Source organism: Vicia villosa, linkage group LG4 (genome assembly GCF_029867415.1).
Source record: "Vicia villosa cultivar HV-30 ecotype Madison, WI linkage group LG4, Vvil1.0, whole genome shotgun sequence".
Taxonomy (NCBI): Eukaryota; Viridiplantae; Streptophyta; class Magnoliopsida; order Fabales; family Fabaceae; genus Vicia; species Vicia villosa.
In genome coordinates this window covers 184,453,366-184,473,819 of record NC_081183.1, presented here as the reverse complement: position 1 = coordinate 184,473,819, position 20,454 = coordinate 184,453,366, and the positions used below count along the sequence as shown (strand labels likewise).

The 20,454-nt window shown below is 32.6% G+C and overlaps 2 protein-coding genes across 2 annotated transcripts; both read right to left on the bottom strand.

Moving 5' to 3' along the window:
* Positions 1 to 2,399: 2,399 nt before the first annotated feature.
* Positions 2,400 to 4,539, bottom strand: LOC131600510 (WAT1-related protein At4g15540-like). Its single transcript, XM_058872664.1, has 6 exons — positions 4,069 to 4,539; positions 3,861 to 3,974; positions 3,532 to 3,775; positions 3,272 to 3,430; positions 3,003 to 3,154; positions 2,400 to 2,896 (listed from the first exon to the last, which is right to left on the bottom strand). The coding sequence occupies exons 1-6, from the start codon at positions 4,326 to 4,328 to the stop codon at positions 2,758 to 2,760; spliced, it is 1,068 nt and encodes a 355-aa protein (XP_058728647.1). The 5' UTR covers positions 4,329 to 4,539; the 3' UTR covers positions 2,400 to 2,757.
* A 1,751-nt stretch (positions 4,540 to 6,290) lies between these two features.
* LOC131596329 (transmembrane 9 superfamily member 8) lies at positions 6,291 to 10,873 on the bottom strand. The gene is made up of 7 exons (XM_058868951.1): positions 10,680 to 10,873; positions 9,095 to 9,259; positions 8,902 to 9,011; positions 8,700 to 8,805; positions 8,508 to 8,620; positions 8,255 to 8,405; positions 6,291 to 7,829 (listed from the first exon to the last, which is right to left on the bottom strand). Exons 1-7 carry the CDS (start codon positions 10,785 to 10,787, stop codon positions 6,672 to 6,674), a joined length of 1,911 nt encoding a protein of 636 aa, XP_058724934.1. The 5' UTR covers positions 10,788 to 10,873; the 3' UTR covers positions 6,291 to 6,671.
* Positions 10,874 to 20,454: the final 9,581 nt, after the last annotated feature.

Genomic DNA, 20,454 nt, shown 5'->3' with positions numbered 1-20,454 from the left:
AAGATCAACATCATGTTATTGTTTCTTCGTTGGTTCATCCTTAGTTTCATGGAGAGCAAAGAAATAACACACAGTTTCTAGAAGTTCCTTTGAGGAAGAATATCGAGCACTTTCATTTGTTGGATGTGAGCTTCAATGGTTACTTTATTTTATGAAAGATTTAAGGATCCAATGAAGCAAGCCACTTTCTCTCTATTGTGACAATCAAAGTGCAATTCATATTACAACCACCCCAGTTTTCCATGAGAGGACTAAGCATTTAGAAATTGATTGTCATTTTGTTAGGGAAAAGCTTCAATAAGGCATTTTCAAACTACTTCCCATCAAGTCTCAGGCGCAACTTGTAGACTTCTTCACCAAGGCTCTACCACCTAAGACATTCAACAACTTTATATCCAAACTTAACATGCTTGACATCAATCATGATAAGCTTGAGGAAGGGTGTTAAAACTGTCAAATATGTGCATACATACATAACATGATGTGTGCGTATGAAGGCTCATGATAGATATACAACAGGTTCATGTATGCTAAGTTGTGCAGTTAGTGCAAGTGTATGATAAGCTACCATAAGTGAAATATAAATTTGTTATATTGCTAGAGTTAGTTAGTAGTTAGTTAGACCTAATATATATATATATATATATATATATATATATATATATATATATATATATATATATATATATATATATATATATATATATATATATATATATATTCATTGTGTTGGAAATTATGAAGAATTAATGTTTATAGAAGTGTTTCAAAAATGACAAGTGGAATGGAGTAAATGCCAATAAATGCAAGGGAAATAGTCTCACATAGAAATATTTACTCACATTGAAAGTCCTTATAAATAGTTAAGAATATTAACTCAACAAAAAGACAAAAGAGAATAAAGTGGCACATGGACTAGCGTGGTGGTCATAAGCATTATGCCATTTGTCTCATCCATACAAACCATCGTCGGTGTCACTACTGACAACACCGACTCCAGCTCCGGGTCCAGGTCCGAGGGCGTGGTAGTAGAGGCGCTAGTGAGGGCTTGTAGGCGGCACTTGAGCACTTGGCACGACACATCGGAGCAATCGAGCTATTTGCGGCGTTAATGAGGCGACGTCACCGGCGCTCCGACATGCGGCGACAGTATTGCTCCTGATTTTTTTGGTGTTGCTGAAAGTTTAAATTTCAAATTCATTATATGCAACACTTCATGAAGTGGTGCATAAGGTGAGTATAGGCGAACCATTGCAAACTAATGCTAAAAAGACATTGTTTCATCAAGAGTTACAAACTTGTGAAACAACACATGCATGACCTATAGATATACTCCCTCCGTTCCTTTTTAAGTGTCATTTTAGAAGAAAAAAAAACTCTTCAACCAAGATAGTGGATTGTTAGAGTTACTTTTCCTATCATACCCTTATTTATTTTTCTCTTTCCAAATAAATTCATTCATACATTCTCTTTTTCCAATAACTAATTGAAAAATGTGAGGTGGAGTTATTGAGAAAATAAGGGTATAATTGACAAATTATAACATTAAATTATAAAACAACACTTAAATAGGAACAAAAAAATTCTTCTAAAACGACACTTAAAAAGGAATGGAGGGAGTATTATTCAAAATTCGAAATCATTCATTCAAATCATACAATACATCTTCTTCATTATCCCAGACAATCTTCCTTGCATTTGGGTTCTTCATCAGTCTTGTGCAAACTCGGTTGACAGGTTGAATTATCCTGGATATTCATATTTTCCAAACTCTAAAACCATTAAGAGAGTGTTTGAAATACTTTTAAGAAAAATGACTTCATTCACGATTCAGACCTGAATCAATTATCTTTACCAAAATTTTAATCATGTTTGTTGATAACTTCATGATGCACCTCTCACATGTGAGACTATGATATAAAGGTGGGGCTTTACTCGAGTCTCATAAGACATTCGAAGATCGTATCTTTTTCCACATATGGGGGTGGTTTACTCCAAACACTCTCACTATCAACTCAATCAAGGTCATGAGTGCAATGTTTAATACTTTAGAGATTGTGTACATGGACGTATCTTTTTCCATATAAGGGGTGGTTTACCTCCAAACACTCTCACTATCAACTCAATCAAGATCATGGGTGCAGGGTTTAATACTATAGAGATTGTGTAAGTCCATAAGTTTGAATGTTCATTAGGAATTATCTACACCCCAATTGATGTGTTTGCCTTATTTTAGATTCAAAACATTTTGTTTTCATGAGTTTTTGTCCGTGTCCTATTTTTATGTTCTTTTATCCTTTTATTAATAAATTTTCTAATAAATTTTTCTTATAGGTGATATAGTTGTTGATTTAGATGTGGTGAAAATCTAGTTGGGATCGTCCTTTTTTATCTTAAACCCTTTAGTTGTTTTTATTTGAATCCAGAAGTGTTGAAGAATTGAAATATGCAAATATATATGTTTTTTTAATTCTAATATAAGCTTAATAACTTTATTGATTTTGTGTTTAATATACAATTACTATGAAATTTTCTTGATGCACAAAATATTAAAAACCTACTAACAAACAAGTGAGCCTTAATTATCAGCTTCACTCGCCAATACATATCATCTACATTTCCAAGAATCATTTTTTTTTTTTTTTTTTAAATCTTAGTATCGACCCTGCAACCGATTAATTTAAGGGGATCAATTCCACCGTCCACTTCCAGGAACTCCGTTTAAAGCCGGAGCAAGCCAGAACACATGATTACAATTTAGCTTTTCAACAAAGGAGTCTTAGCATTGTATGAAAGTGGAACTGTACTTGTGTCAAAATCACCAATCAATTCTTCTTTGGATTTTCCCCACAAAACAGCATAAAATCCAACTGATATTACTACTGCTCCAACAACACTGCAATAATAAAAATAAAAATAAAAACATGTTAAAAGAGCCTTATAAATTTATATAATAATTCAATGTTAGCAAAAAATAAAAAGTAAAAGAATGAAATACATACGTTCCAAAATACAGTGCATCACCAAGGAATATAGCACTCATACATGCAGCAATAGCTATTGACAATGGCTTAAACATTGATATGTACAAAGGGCCTTTAACATGGAGTCCCCAAGTATGAACAAGACAACTTAATCCAGTGCAAAAAATTCCCTGCATCAAATTAAAAAGTTCCGATTATAAATAAATTAGAAGACAAACGAACAACAAACTGTACTATTATCCAAATAATTTAAATTTTCTATAACTCTACGCAAGTTTATTAATTACCGAGACTAAAATGGAGATCAACTCGATATCGGGATTTATTTTCCATGCACTCAAGTTTGGTTCTAGTAGTAAGCATAGTGGCACAGACACTATTGCTCCGCATAGGTTGTAATAAAAGACGACAATAACTTCGGATGGATATTCTTTTATGACATTGGTCTGTTTGGAAACAACACAAATCTATGTTAGTACTTGCAATGCATATGAGAATTGGAAATTCACAATGTGTCTGAAATCGTACGCGAGTTTGATCGATATACCTGAATAATGTACCAGATTGGAATAATGAGAAACTCTATAAGAAGTAGAGATCCACCGAGAATCCAATTTGGTTCTGCTGTTATACTTATTGGAGAATCAATAGTATGTAGTGGTTTTGTCGATGGCGAATGTATAATTATCGGACCTTTATAAAGTACAACTACGAGTGCGCCTAAAATCGATATGCTCGAACCCAATATTTTGGCTTGACTGCTTTTGCTTCTTAAATTTATATACTCCATCCTTCATTCAACAACCAATAATATTCACAATAAAAACAAAATTTTAAGTAGTGTAACATTTTTTAAAGAGTAAGAGAAATTGGCACCTGAAAAAGATAGCTAGGATGAATGTAAAAGCAGGTATAAGGTTGGCAAGAGCAGAAGCAAGAGTAGGTGTAGTGTATTCTAGTCCTTTGTAGCCAAATAGCTGAGCCACAACTCTGTCTCACCAAACAAATTCATCAAATCAAACAAACTCAAGATCAATAAAAAAAATATTACTTAAAAACTCAAAATATTAGATTGTTATATTACCCTAAAACTCCAAGGAGAAAAATTCTGAGGATTAGAGACTTGTTCAAAGGAGGAAGCCCTGTTGACCATTTGAGGAAGAAGGGTTGAAGAAAAAGAAGAACAAAAGTGGAGACAAGATATGAGTAAGCAATGAAGACATAGAAACTCAATCCATTCTGAGTAGCTGCTTTGAATAGAACAGATACACCAACGTTTGTGAACTCTATTGCAACCATTGCAATGAATGGAAGAACATCCTTGTAAAAATATATTGATGCCATTCTATCACTCTCCTTCTTTCTCTCTATGTTTCACTTTCCCTTGATTTCAGTGTATGTTGATTGTGACAAATTTCATTTACTAAAACTACTAGTATTAAATTTGGGTTAAAAAAATGTTTAGGTGAGTTGGGTTTTAAGGTTATTGTGAAAAACTTATTTAAATGTTAAATACAAGGGAATCGTACAAATTGTTTTCTAATACAAGGGTCTTTGTCTTGTCTCTCTGACTTGTAATAATGGCAGAATAAACATATGTGATTGTGTTTTTTATAATGATTCTGTTTAACAAGTTGAAATATTTTGTTTGTTTGGTATATAAGTTAAGTTGGCTAAACAACAAGCACCATCATATGTGAGTTTTTTTAACCATACTTTGTTGCCGGCTAGCATTTATTTTCTGTTTGTTAACTTTCTTTTATTTTAAGATCTTTTGATAAACTTTATATACAGGAGATCCTAAAATAAAAGAATGAAAGAACAGAAAATAAACGTCAGCTAGTAACTAATTAACAGCCATGTAACAAATTTGTATTTACTAAATTTATTTTACAGAGTATGGCGAATAAGTTTTAATATTGTTTTCAAACTAGATGTTTTGTTTGCATATGCTTTACGTTAAAACTAATAAATGATTCGTTCCAAAAATTGAGAGGGAAAGGACAACAGAAAGTTGGGTGGTTGAGTTTATGATAAAATTGGCACGAGTGCAAATAAGAAAAAGAAATGAAAAAAATTAAATTAAATTAATAAATATACTCGGCTAGTGTTGCATTAAGTATATAATGGGATATTCTATCAAGAGAGAAATTATTTAGAGCCTAATATGTGACCACAAAAAAAATCCTTAATAAGGACCTATATACAAGGAACTCTAGGGATTTTGAATTTAGGGAATTAAAATTTTTATTAGGGTGTGCAAAATATCTGGTTGTGATGCCCAAATTCATAACTAAATTTAAACCACTTTTAAATATCCGAATATAATTGAATGGTTATTAATCGGTTTAGTTATTAATAGTTTGGTTATCCATTCATATAATCTGGATATAATTAAATCCAAATATTATTTTGGATTCAGTTATAATCCGGTTATTATTTAAATCCAAATATTTTAATGTCAAAATAAATTATTTTATTTTTAAAATAAAAAATTTCGGAAAAAATTATTTTTAAAACTGGATTTTTTTTAAAGACCGGTTATATAATCATAACCAAATTTATAATCGATTATATAATCAGTTTTGAATAAAATGTGATTATGATTATAAATTCAAACAATTTAAATAGTTTTAAAATGGTTATGGTTTGATTTTTGAGAATAGCCAACCATGCACACCCCTAATTTCAACACTACATTATTAAGTTTCAATTAATGTTATAAAAATTAATTTGCAAAAATTGTCACCCATTATCAAAAAAAAAAAAAAACACCGGAAGACATAGTTTGAGTCTTCTGCAGATAAAAATATCACATGAACAATCATTAGGATAAAGGATCTAAAAGGAAAGGGAACAAAGAAAGTTCGTGAATGTTCATAACAAAATTATGTATCTCAATCGATCATTGTTTATTATCTGAAACATAATTCGTGCTATTTCATTCGACCTTTATTTTGTTTAGATTGTTCAAGAGTTTTGGTTAACACCATTTTTTTGGGTACAAATGAACACCATTTTTTTTTTGCTATGGTAAAAGTAACATTCATGAGCCTTGCAGAAGAAATGAGAAGTTGGAAAAACATGTACCGGTTTCGATAATATAATAAATATAATGTAAATGCAAGATCTATATATTGATGCCTAGTGGAGTCCAGCTTTGATCTTGTAAGTGTGGAAAGGGAAAAAAAAAGTGAAGTCATTGGATGAGACATAGGAAGAAAAAGAGCAGGAGGGAGAGCTCACGAAAATTAGAACTGCACATGATATGTTCAGTCAACAGCCTCACGATTATGAAATCACTGCTGATGCAAATAAATAAAAAGCGCATCCAATGTTGAGTACTTAAAAATATTAAATCATCTTACAAAAAATTCTCAACAAACTAAATATTCTTTTCAATTCAAAGACTTAAAAAACATCTAACGTGTAGACCATCTGTAACTCTACGAGAAATAACAGAAAACAAAGTGCATGGTACCTTATCTGTACTTGATAACTCTGGCAAGTATAAGATATATTGAAACAAAAGAATTACGTTGTCGTCACAATTCAAAATTCTATTGAATAGGTTACATCTGATTCTGAACAGGATAGTACCTGAATTTCAAAATTCTTGCACACATTTTCCTCATCTTTTAGCAAGTATAGTAGGGTACTCCAGACCACTGACTGTTATGAGTGTGACTAATCAATTTTAACTGATGAGTAAATGAGCCTTGTGAACCAAAAGCATGCGTAAAAACCGATGGTACCGGTTACAACAAAAAAGGCATAAGAAGCTATAAGCATGTAACCAAAGTATAATATCGCAGATACCAACTTCGTGATTTCAAGCTTGGTGAAGAAGTAGAATGTTGCATAAAGAAAGAGGTATAGTGCAGAAGAGCCAGATGTGAGGTAAGACCGCCACCACCACAAGTAATCCTCACTGCACAACTGGAAGTAGCAAAGAACAACGGTTATTTCGGCGCAAGTGATAACGAGGATGACGAAGACCAAAAAGAGGAAGCCGAAGATGTAGTAAAACTGATTCAACCAGATTGATGTGAGGATGAAGAAAAGCTCAATGAAAACAGCTCCAAATGGGAGTATTCCCCCTATCAAAACTGAGAAGGCCGGGTTCATGTACCACGCCTGTTCAGGGATCTGCCTGGGGATTTTGTTTGTCTTCACAGGATTCTCGATTGCAGGTTTCCTGAACCCAATATAGCCACCAACAAAAACAAGTGGAACTGAGATTCCAAACCATAAAAAGATCAAAGCAAACATTGTTCCAAACGGCACAGCTCCAGATGATTTTTGTCCCCATATAAGACCATTCAAAACAAAGAAAATAGCAGAGACAGAAGCGGGGAACATGACTGCAGTCCTGAGGGAAATTTTCTTCCACTCTGATCCTTTGAACATTTTGTATAAGCGGGCTGACGCATAACCAGCCAAAAGCCCCATGAAAACCCATAGCAAGAGCATGACTGTCATTAGCCCACCTCTGTTTGAAGGAGAGAGGAATCCAAGGACAGCAAAGAGCATTGTTACTAGTATCATCCCAAAAAACTGAACACCAGTACCAACATAAACACACAGCAGATCTGAGTTGTTTGGTGGCCTGAAAACATCACCATGGACAAGCTTCCAACCAGTCTCTTCTTGTGCTTCTTCTTGGGTCTCAAGCTCGTTGTACTTGGAAATATCGCGATAAAGTGTACGCAGCATTATCATTGCCACCATACCCGAGAGAAAGAGTACAATCATCAATGAGTTCACAATTGAGAACCAGTGAATTTGATCGTCACTCATCAGCAAATAGGCATCCCATCTTGAAGCCCACTTCACATCACTCTCCTGAAAGTAGGCAAAGGTAAATGGTTATACAAAATAAAATCTGTCATCATCTTTCACTTAACTAATAATAAGAAAGGAAGGAGGAAAAGCAGTAGAGATGCAAGGGGGAAAACAGAAATTTATTTATGAAAGGCCAAAAATAAATAAAAGAATAATACAAGAGGAATTTAATCTATTTGAAGTAAATTAATTTCTCCACACAAACCATATATTTAACTACTTGACTAATGTAAGCCAAATAGGCAATCAAAAGTGGCAAGTTCAGAAGCACCATTTTATTAAGATAAATTATACAAGAATAATACAAGAGGAACTTCATCTATTGGTACAAACCATGTATATTACAACTTGGCTAATGTAAGCCAATAGGCACTGAAAAGTGGCGAGTATATAATACAAGCACCATTTTTTTAAGATGATCTCACCTGGAATTCAACGTCGTACGTGAAAATAATTTCCTTGCCCTCTTCAACTTCTTGAGGAGTATTGGAGTTGACAACTGTATGTTTAGCATGAGGGTCACAGGTTGTTAGACGAGTTTTTTCCTCCCACTTCCCTTCATATTCATGTTTGACACTGTAAATCAACATTCAGATTTCAAAAATCACTAAGGCATGCATAACACAACCAGTTTGAAAGAATCAATTCATAGAACAAAACAATCACAAACTTACAAACCTGAATGGCTTAACCTCAAAGCCAACAATTCTAGCAGATTCAGTGAGCAAATCCCTATGATATCTGACAGTAAATGCCAAATGGTTGTGTATAAAAAACTTCTCTTCCTTGCTCTGTGTATTTCAACATAGTAAGTACAAAAAAATAGTTTCCATTCACAACAGACATTGATTCATAGAATAATGAGCATACCCCACTATATTGCCCTTTGAGTCCAACATGGAAACCAAGCTGATAAACAGTAGAGTCCTGATCCACACGTTTTATGGGAACAACCAGAGGAAGGTTATCTAGAATCCTGCATGTAAAGGTAGAGCCACTGTAAGATACCCTATACTGATATTGTGGCAGAAAACAGGCACAAAAATATAAGACAATTACTGGCATGCCATACATGTTCACCCGATACTCATCATCGATCTTCTCTTTGAATGCTTTTGCTGTTTTGGCGTCAAGTACAAGCTTACACACAATATTGCACATTTGTGGTTCACGCATTTTAAACTGCAAATATGTCATGGAGTAAATCAGTTCATATCCACAATACAAACATCCAGCCAACGTTTAGCATGTCATACAAAACATACCACATAACGTGAATTTTCAATGCGGTCACCACGAAGCACTTCTCCGAGATTTTCAGCACTGTCCACTATTTTTTTTGGAGTGCAATAAGGAAGTGAATAGTATGTGTATGGAAGTTGGGTCTTCGTTGAACTTAATTTGTTTACTTTCACTTGCAATGTATCTCCCTGCACCGTGTAATATTAGACCAGTCAGTCTAGAAGTAGATCCATGTAAAAATTCTAAATATTGATGAAGCATTACTAATTAAGATTTGAATACAGGAAAAATGGAAATTAGGGTAGGAAATTAAACTACATAAATAAATGAAGTGAAGACCCAGAGTCTTTATGCAATACTACTTGCGATGACGCAATGGATCATTCATTTGTAGGTGGTTAACACCACATCAGAGAATACAAGGTATCAGAGTCCTTGTAACTTTGTATGTATGATATACAATATAGAATACAAATAAAAATAACCGAAAACATTGCAAATTAGTGTGTTTGATTTCAAGGTTAAGATGATGAGAAATTATTCTACCTTGTGACAAATGTGATTTTAGTGAAAATACATGTCTTCGGGTTACTTTCTGGCAAATTTGACTTTGCTTTCAAACCTTTCTATTACTAGAAATGATAAAAGTAGTTCTTGCATTGGGTTGAACATATTATTACACTTAACTTTTACATCAAACTAGCATTGAGAGTAAAATCATACAAACATAGATCACTTCAAACACAATCCTCACCAAATCAAAATTTTGTAATGTCAGTTCTATTCATTCAAATACAAATTTACCAAAATGTTCGCCCAAATACACGAAATTCATTCATACAGTCACCATGTCAGTGACCATTGGATCCAGATGGGCCAACGCAAATTTCAAGAAGATCGTTGAGTTTATTTATAAACTAAAATCCCACCATTAAAATCCGCACCATCTGATCTTGATCCAATGTTCACTGACGTGGTGGCTGAATGATTTAGGCAACCGCAGGGAATCCAGATTCCATCCTAATCTTAAGGAAAACCTAGAACTCATATATCAAGGAACACTTCTTTCACCTAGGTTTCAAACATTCAGCTACCAAAATTTCCTACAGGTACACTTCCAAAATTTTCCTCACACCACATGTATCCACAGTCAAACACTAAACCTTTCTAATTTCTCATTACAAATTGAGCTAAATTCCATTAACCGCCAACACACAGGAAACCTTCACATCACTACAATAACTGAACCGAATCAAATCATTCATACACTTTCACACTCGCACCATCAAAGTAACTAAAATTCATTCACCGACACCAGATGAAACTCAAATTAACAAAAATAATAATGACAACGACACTCGCACGCACAACAATAATCATCGCACACAGAGAAATATCACAATGTGATCCAAATCACCACCAACAAAACTCAAACAAATACATCAAATCCTAAAACGAACGTTTCTTGAAAATTAAATTCTCACAGATCTCAGATTTGAACAACAGATCGAGCGGTTCGTCCACATTAACGATAAAATAAACGAAAAACTACAAAACAACGGAAAACTAACCAAATGTGGATGAAATCAAAACGGAAATGAAACTAACCTTCTGGAAATCTTGTGGTGCAACACCGGGGAGGTAGAAACAGAGGCTACCGTTGATGAAGAGAAGAACAAGGAACGCAGAGAATGCGATGGATCTCGAAAACGCCATAGCGTTTGAGATCGAAATTCGAAAATAGATAGATCTTGGAGGAAATGATTTCTATATGTTTGTTGCTCGTGAATTTTGGGAGTGATATAATAAGGTAGTGAAGAAGAACGATGATAATTCTCTCCGGTTAGATGTAGGTGCGGTTAGTGTTTTTAGCCACTATGATTCTGCCACGTCATGGAGTTATTTTGAAACGAGGGTATGATCGGGATTTTTTTTATGATTCGGTATATAGTGAAGGAAATTTTGGAAGTGACTTGCTAAAATGTTAAAATGGTTATTTGGTTTGCACGTAAAGGCTTCAAATCAGATCTGTTAAGGTTGGGTCAAGATTAATTTTTAAATAGATAAAAAGTGTGCATATTTTTTACTAGAAAAAAATATTTACTGACCTTTTTTTTTATATTTACAAAAAATAAACAACTTTTCTAAAAAAAAAATTATATATATTTACCTATTTTTTTTAAATTGAATAACATAAATATATATTAATAAAAGATTAAAATATAATCAAAATTATATCATTTTAAAAAAATTATTCTAAATAACAATAATATGAATTATTTTTAAAATTTAGATATTCAAGAAATTTTATAACAAAACAAAAAAACTTAAATAGGATTCCTCTTAAGCTTAAATAATATTATGTAAATCTATTTTTTAAGTTTTTTTAACTTATGACAAATTGACATCAACATGTATTTATGTGTATTAATGTAATAAATTATGATATTTATAAATTAACAATTTTAAAAAAAAAATCTTTACACATTTTTAAAAAATAATATATAATATTATAAAATTTATTTTAAATAAAATGTGAAATAAACTGCCTATATTCATGGAAATAAGAATAGGCTAATTTAGATGGTCAAAAGATAATAGAATGATTTTTTCACATATTTAATTTTTTTTCAAAAAATCAAATATTTTATTGTGTTAACATAAACTACAATTGTAACCAAAAAAAAAGAAACATAAACTACAATTAAAAATAAAGTTTTATTTTCTAAAATGTGATATTAAATATTAAAATAAAACTTAAGACTTATTTTGTGTGAAAAATAAGAGGCATAATATAATATTTGTATTATAATCTCTCTCTCAATTCAATCTTTTATGTGATTATAACATCTTATAAATTAATTCTAAAATTTGTCATATTATCTCTGTAATTAACATTTTTATTATGAATATGAGCTAGGTTAAAAATTCAGTAAAATTAAATTGATGATTAACTCTTAAATAAAATAAAAAGGAGTGACATTAAATTAAAATTTTATTTATTTATTTAAATATGGACCAAATTATTTATTTAAATATTTCAAATAAAGTTGACTAGCATATCATACAAGATTTTCAAATACAGACATAGATATGAAATATTCTGATCAAATTTTAATCTCACAGTCCAACTGTCTAGTTTATTTTTACTTCTATATAGGGTCTGTTTGGTAAAAATAGCGGTTGACTGATAAGCTAGCTGATAGTTTATAGCTTATGACTGATGGCTGATGACTGATGACTTATAGCTTATAGCGGTTGGTTGAGACTGATAGCTTATAAGCTAATTGAAGTGTTTGGTAAAATTAGCGGTTCAATTAACTTATAAATGTAAAATGACATAAAAGATATTTAATATATATTTATTTTATTTTAAATTAAAATAAATTATAAGGGTTAAAAATAGATTTTAATTAAAATAATAAAGATGAAAAAGGAAGAAAAAATGATAAGCTATAAGATATGCTGCTAAAACGCTATTTGAAATAGCATCTGAAAAATAAGCTATAAGCTAGTAAAATAAGCTATAAGCTCGTGATGAAAAGACCGTTACCAAACGGGTCTAAATTATCATATGAGCTTATAAGACATAAGACATAAGCTATAAGCTCGAAAACATGGCTTACCAAACAGAGCCATAGACTCTGTTTGGCATGCTACTTTTTGAGCTTATGTCTTATAGCTTATAGCTTATAAGCTCATATAATAATAAAAGACCTGTTTGGTAATGATCTTTTCATTATGAACTTATAGTTTATTTTACTAGTTTATAGCTTATTTTTCAGACGCTATTTCAAATAGCATTTTAGCTTATAGCTTATCATTTTTTCTTTCATTTTTACCCTTATTATTTTAACTAAAATCAACTTTTACCCTCTATAATTTATTTTAATTTAAAATAAAATAATTATATATTAAATGTTCTTTATGTCATTTTAATTAATCAGCTTGTTGAACCGCTAATTTTACCAAACACTTCAATCAACTTATCAGCTATAAGTCATCAGTGATCAACTATAAGCTATAAGCTATTAGTCATCAGCCATCAGCCATAAGCTATCAGCTATCGGCTAACTTATCAGTCAACCGCTATTTTTACCAAAAGAGCCATGGTATAAATTTACATTTACTACCAAGATGTGTGTAGTAAAAATTTGATTTTGTAACTTCAAATAGCTGAGTTTAAATTTCATCTTTATGGAATATAAAACAGTAATAAATGTCATAATTATAATTATTGATAATAGGATAATTTTTGCACGGAATTGTAAGAAAATAATTTAGGAATTTGCTATATATTGTTACTCATGTAATGAGGAAATAAGTCTGATATTTGCTATCTATTTAAACATCCATAACTTATGGCGAGATTGTGAAATCTTTTGGGATGTGAGTTGGGTTGTGTGTCACTTCTTATGAAAATGAAGTATATATTTATTTTATAATTGTACAATTTGCATATTCCTTTTTAAACAAAAAGTATAAATTGAATGGTGTAGCATATCAACAGAAATTGAAAGTGTTGTATGATAAGGAAAGAAACCTAACAACATTATATCTTAGATAAAGATTTGTGTAAATGACAATTCTTTCATTTCCACACAAAAAACGGCATTGCCATTTTACTTACTTTTTTTGACAAAATTATTTGCTTAAGATAAACTTCAAAGCATAATGAACTCAGAAACTCGGGGATAGTTTACAAACAAATAACATTATCGTATCCGTTTTTTTTTTTAATATAATCTTACTAGTATTTCTGTACTACTTCATCATGAAGTTGTTATTATCCCGTACGAAAATGATCACTGCATAAAAAAATAAAAGCACATGATCCAAGACTAGAAAACAAAACCACCGACATGTTCCAGCTCAGTCGGTACGTGGCATTCGTTACGGTTAATGCGAAATTCTTTATACGTTACGGTTTCTATTTTTTTTTTTCCTTCTCATTTCATTAAGGACCTTTTCTTTTATCTCATTATCATTGTCAAATTATGAAAATTTTAAAGTTTTTCTTTTGAATTTTCATTATACTACATTTTTTTTATAAGCAAGAGAAATTACATTAACGCAATCACAAAGATAGTGAACCCTAATACAAAGACAAAAAGGAAAAGAAAAAAAATAGAAATTCAATTAAACTAGAATGCAAGTTAAAGGATTTAAAAATCAATCATTCATATTTATCTAAGAAAGAATTTAAATACTCGTTAAAGCTTTTTAAGATATTTATTCAAGAAAAAAATTAAATGGCCGTTATAGTTTTTTAACAACACATACGTCTGCAGGGTACTCTACCTAAGAAAAAATACATTATTATTTCGAATTAATACACTTAGTCTTCTATGGACATCAACCTCATAATATTCAATATCTCTTTTTAATCCTAGTGATTTTATATTTAGATATCTCCCTTAATATGAGAACTCCTCTCACTTTATCTAAATCACTAACCTCTAGTGATCAACTTTAATAGCAACCATATTAAATGATGAATTTACAACTCAACTAAGACAAACCAACAACTATGTCAAGTTATTGAAACATAGAGTGGATTACACAAAGATTCTACACTAACCCTTATGATGACATTAGCTTGGAATACAAGTTACAAAGACTCAAAATCTAGCACAAAGATATTAATACTTTGCGCACAAATTCATGTCTCAAACGTGTGACTTTAACCTCCTTATATATCAATGTCTTCTAGGCTTTTCTTCTTTGGATATTTGATTTGATTTAGTCTAGAAAACAGCTGATTCTAATGGATATGGAGTTCTTCATAATTGTCTCAACCAATAAGATGTGAATTGTTATATTTTAAATTCAAATTTAAATCTCCATTTAAATTTGATTTGAACATCTCCAACTGTCAAACAAATCAAACAAAGCATAGCTAAAATAACTGCAACAAATTGGATTAAGTCACAATCCGAAATTGTGCACCAATCAACATCCATATAGCTCGGTGTCAAGGCCAGATGTTGAACTGCACACATGTTGAAGCACAGTGTTCAACATGTTGCATCAGTACATTCAAATTAACTTTTCTTCATGAATCTGTAGATCTTCTTTGTAGAGTGAAACTTAGATAGAAAAGGTCTGAACCAAAACTGCAATAACATATGTCTGTTGCAAAAGACCAGATGTTGCAGCACACATGTCAGAACATCGGGTTTCACATGTGTCTCGTCTGCACCAGAATTAGCTTCAACAAACTCCATATTGTTTTGCATAATTCAGTCAACCCAAAAGGAATATCACACAACTTCATTAAAACTTTGAGATGCAACGCATACCTGCAAAACATTAAGGTATCTTATCTGATACGCAAATATTCTTGGTTCAGGTACATGCATCTCCGTAAAACTCACTGAACATAAACACTGAGTTTTGAAATAAGGGTTATTTACAGAGATGCACCTTCAATTTCATCCTAATATCAATACAGAGATGCATCTTCAGACAGTTTTTAGGCAAAATGGGAAGACTCACTCACGAAAGCGTTTCACTTGTGTAATATAAGTACGTCCAGAGATGCATCTTCGAAATCTAGGAGTATTTGTGATTTTTCACCGTAGCGAACTAGCACCCCACGGAGTGTACAAAGTAGACCCTTTCATTTTTGTTTGAAGAAACCTAAAACAAACTAGGGGATGCTCTTTCCACCCTTAAGGGTGCGCCCTACAACTCTAAAAACCTAAAATCTCCCTTCATGGGTCAACAGATGCATCTTTGGACACCTTAAAATCACATAAATCTATGCATTTCTGATATACACCTTATTTTTCCAGTTTTTTCCACAAAAATGAACGTGTCAACCAAGAACAAGAGTTAACACCTCAATGCACAAATCTGATGGTACTCAACCTGCAAATCATCTCCTTAGGCATCCTCAGCCATTGCAGGTGCTATTCATAAAGTTGTTCCAAAAAACTAAATCTAGCATGAGCACCTCTTGAGTCAGCTACCTCATTTGAGGCCTTAGTTGTGTTAGCCCCTGTAGCAACCTGCCTAAAATTTTAACTTAGAGAGTCGCCACCTATTCTGAAGGGCGAATAGGAAACCCTACGCAGTATAGAGATCAGGGTAAGATACTATATTCAGGTCGAGGGAAGGTGTTAGGCACCCTCAACCTTTTCCTATTGGCTTTGAATCTAAGGTAAAAGTTTATAGCAAAATTACAGAGGTTAATAGCTAAGGAAATGAGAAGGGGAAAAATTGAGATTTTTGGGAAGGGGACTCGCCTTGTTGCCAAGTGCCTACGTACCTCCTTATGGAGGATCAGAGTCTACGTAGTTCGGGGGACGGGTTGTACGCCCTTAAGGTTTGAAGCTTGATTTGAAGGTTTGAAGGCTTTTGAATAGCCTATCGTAGTTTGAATGAGGATAAAAATCCGTATTTGGAAATTGAAGTTTGAAAAGTGTTTTGGGATTTGTTTGGGCGTACAACCCTGATTTGATATGGCACTATTAACCGCAACGATCAATAGATTCGATCGCCATAGTTAACAGATTGAAAGTTGTATCGTTACCAATTTTAATCAATTGATTTGATTATTACTGATAACGAATTATGATATTTTTTAATAATTATAAATTGATTTGCATTGTTACCCCTCGCAATCGATTGATTCGATTAAAAAGAATAACAAATTTGAAGTTTAGAAAAAAGATTAATCATAACAACTAATAAGGTAGTTGCAACCATTTAATCGAATATAATTGAATTGTATTTTAATTAAATAGAATTTTAATTAAAATTATTATTGACCATCACGATTAATCGATTTAATCGGAACAAACAATAAATTGTCATCTTAAATATTAGTATCATATATTAATTTATTTATAAAAATAAATTATTATTATATGAATGAATATTTAAAAAGAATTTAACTAAAACATATAAATTAATTAAAATTATTTTAATTAATAGAGTTTTGATTCAATGTGGCAGCTTTGTGTAGTACATGGTATGGGTTTAAATCTGGGCTGCTGGATCTGGTTTGGTGGAGGGTTGAGGGTGAGATCTTGATGGAGCATGGTGTGCCATAAGGTTGTGTGCGCATGGGATCAAGGGGACAAATTGAAGAAAAAACAAGAAAAGGGCCAGGGATCGAACCCTGGACCCTAAGCCTAAACGCACGCGCCCCTTACCGTCTCTGCTACTTCATTCATTCGTTCAAGAAAACGCAATCAACATATATAAAAAAAAACAAGTAAAAGCCATATAAAAATGCGCGCGGACTTTCAAACCAGCCAACGCCATGATGACACATCATCATCGTCCCAAGAGAACCTGCAACTTCCTAAGAAGTTTTGCTACGAATCTGCTGCGAATTATTTCGTAGCATGTATGCCTGAAAAATAGCGATTACCACCTGGATACGTATAAATATTTCGCGATACCCTCCCCTTGCTCGTCTGAATCGTACGAACTCGGCTATGTAATCGATTTGGTCTAATTTTATGCCTAGCAAAAAGCCCCAATTGCAAACCTTCAAGAACCCTAACGGCCTACGATGGTGAACCACCTTAAACACGCCCAGAATTTCAATTAAAATCACATACACGTTCGCAACACACCAACAAAATATAATATGCAATCAGAATCACATGAAAATGCGTGAATTACCCTATTCGAGCCAAGTTTCAGAGAAACTTACCTTGGCTAAATGGAGATTGATCTGGGGTTGTTGTTGCAGCGTGATGATCCTCACACGTTCAGAAACTCTTGGGGAAACTTTTGCAATCTTTAAAACTCCTTGAGATGCCCCAATTCTACCAAACCGATTTTGAGTTTTATGAAGATTTTTGTGTTCTTGAATGTGCCTCTTTCTCCCAATTTCTGAACCCTTATTCGTGTGCCTATCCTCAGATACTTATAAGCCTGTATTAGGTTAAACAAAACAGTCCAAAAACCTCTTGAATCAAATCTTGCCAATCTTGGAAATTTGATTTTATTTTTGATTCAAAACCTTCTATTTTGGTCCCAACTTGTGCCAATCTTTTCCCAATTAATATGTCACGAAATTATATTGCATTTAGTCATAAATATTGATTGGAATCAATCAAAATATCTCCTTTACCATAATATTTGATTTTTATCTTAATTTAAATCATTAAAATGAAATAAAAAATCATATTAAATCAAATATAATGCTAAATTTCGTGGCAAATGATTTTGGGCATGCTAATGACTTGTGGACCAAGATTGCATCAAAAAAAACCATAGGCCCATTTGCAAAGTTTCTCAATTTGAACCTTCTTTTTTCACATTTTGCCTTCAAAAATCACCCGACTTTGATCAATCATATTTCACTCAATTTTTAAGCTATGAGGGAGTTCTAAGACTTTTTGGAAACCTCAAGAGGTCCTCTACAAGCCACTTTGGAATATATTTTTCATTTGGAGCTTTTATCTTGATCATATCCTCTTTGGGAAAAAACTGCTTTTGGAGGATGCCTGAAAATGACCTGTAATCTTTTGCATTGTATCTCTCAAACGAATCATTTCTAGCCCTGGCTTGTGAGAGACAAAGTTGTAGAGAATCCAATTTACTTCAAAATAGGCTTTGAGTGAGGAATTTTTGATGTTCCATGTGAAAGTTATGCCCAGTCAAAGTTGGGTTGACTTTCTCCTAAGAAACCCTAATTTGAACCTCTTTGTATTTGTTCATCTCTGAGTTTCTATTAATGGAATCATGATCATTCTTGATCAAATGATGGTTATACTCCTCTATACTTGATGTTTGACCAATGATCCTAATTTGAATCCTGCTTTGATTGCAGTTGACCTTCAGGTTTGAATCAGTTGACTGTGGATCTTGGGGATTGTTTGAGCAAAGCTTTGGCATTGAATCTTGAATTCTGAATCATTGTGAATGGAACATGGAGGGCAAATTTTGGGGTATGACAGCTGCCCCTGTTCAATCTTCTTGAACCTGAAGAGGTAGAAGCTGATTGGACACTGAAATGCCCTGAAATTTGCTTGCGTTGGGAAATAGCTCTGTGGGAGATGAGCTTATAGATGCCACCCATTTGTCTGGCAGGATACTTGTCTAAAGCAAATGCTTTTCTGACCTTGATCATTTGATTGTATTTGAGGAGAGAAGAAGTAATGTCTTACATAAGACTACCTGAAGAGGTTTCTGGAATGGATATGAAAATCTGTCCTGAAGAAGACTACCTGAAGAGGCTGAAAATGTTTTGCAAAAACTACCTAAAGAGGTTCTTATAAAGGGAATGATGAGTCTTAAACAAAACTATCTAAAAAGATTCTTATAAAGGATATGAAATGTTTTTAAACAAAATATCTAAAAAGATTCCTATAGAGGATATGAAACGTTTTAAACAAAACCATCTAAAAAGATTCCTATAAAGGATGCGAAACGTTTTAAACAAAACTATCTAAAAAGATTCCTATAAAGGATATGAAACATTTTAAACAAAACTATCTAAAAAGATTCCTATAGAGGATATGAAATGTTTTAAACAAAACCATCTAAAAAGATTCCTATAAAGGATATGAAACGTTTTTAAACAAAATATCTAAAAAGATTCCTATAAAGGATATGAAACGTTTTAAACAAAACCATCTAAAAAGATTCCTATAAAGGATATGAAACGTTTTAAACAAAACTATCTAAAAAGATTCCTATAAAGGATATGAAACGTTTTAAACAAAACTATCTAAAAAGATTCCTATAGAGGATATGAAACGTTTTAAACAAAACCATCTAAAAAGATTCCTATAAAGGATGCGAGCGTTTTAAACGGAATTACCTAGAAAGGTTTGGGATATGTCTTAAACAAGACTGCTTGGGAAGGTTAGGATAGTTATCTTGGACAAGACTACCTGGAAAGGTAAGAAACTGTTTGATTGCTTCTGGATTGCCTTTGAAGAAAGACTTGGAATGAAGTATTGGAATTGTATCTGTTAAGATTGAATCGTTGATACGATCATGTTTGCGTGATAATTTGATGATAACATCTTTTTGAAGTGAAGTGACCTGAAAAGGTAGCGTTAGTTTTATGCAATGTCATGATGCATGTGTCATGTAATGAGATTCTCAATGAGAATTATGCATGTATGCCTATCCCACACTGCGGGATGTGAATGGTACAGGCGTGAGAATATCAAATATGCAACAATGCTTTTTGCATGATGCCAATGTGACTTCCCGAATATTGGAAATTTTGGGAGACGTGCCCCTTAATCTGAAGGAGGGACCTTTCGAGGGAACTCGAATTTCACCATGTCTTGCCTGATATGCATTGCCCCAGGGTTTGAATTCTTGAAAGATATGCCCCCCAGTCAATAGGATTCTGGATTGTATGCCCCTGCTCTAGGAAAACCCTCTGAACGTGGTTTCCCCA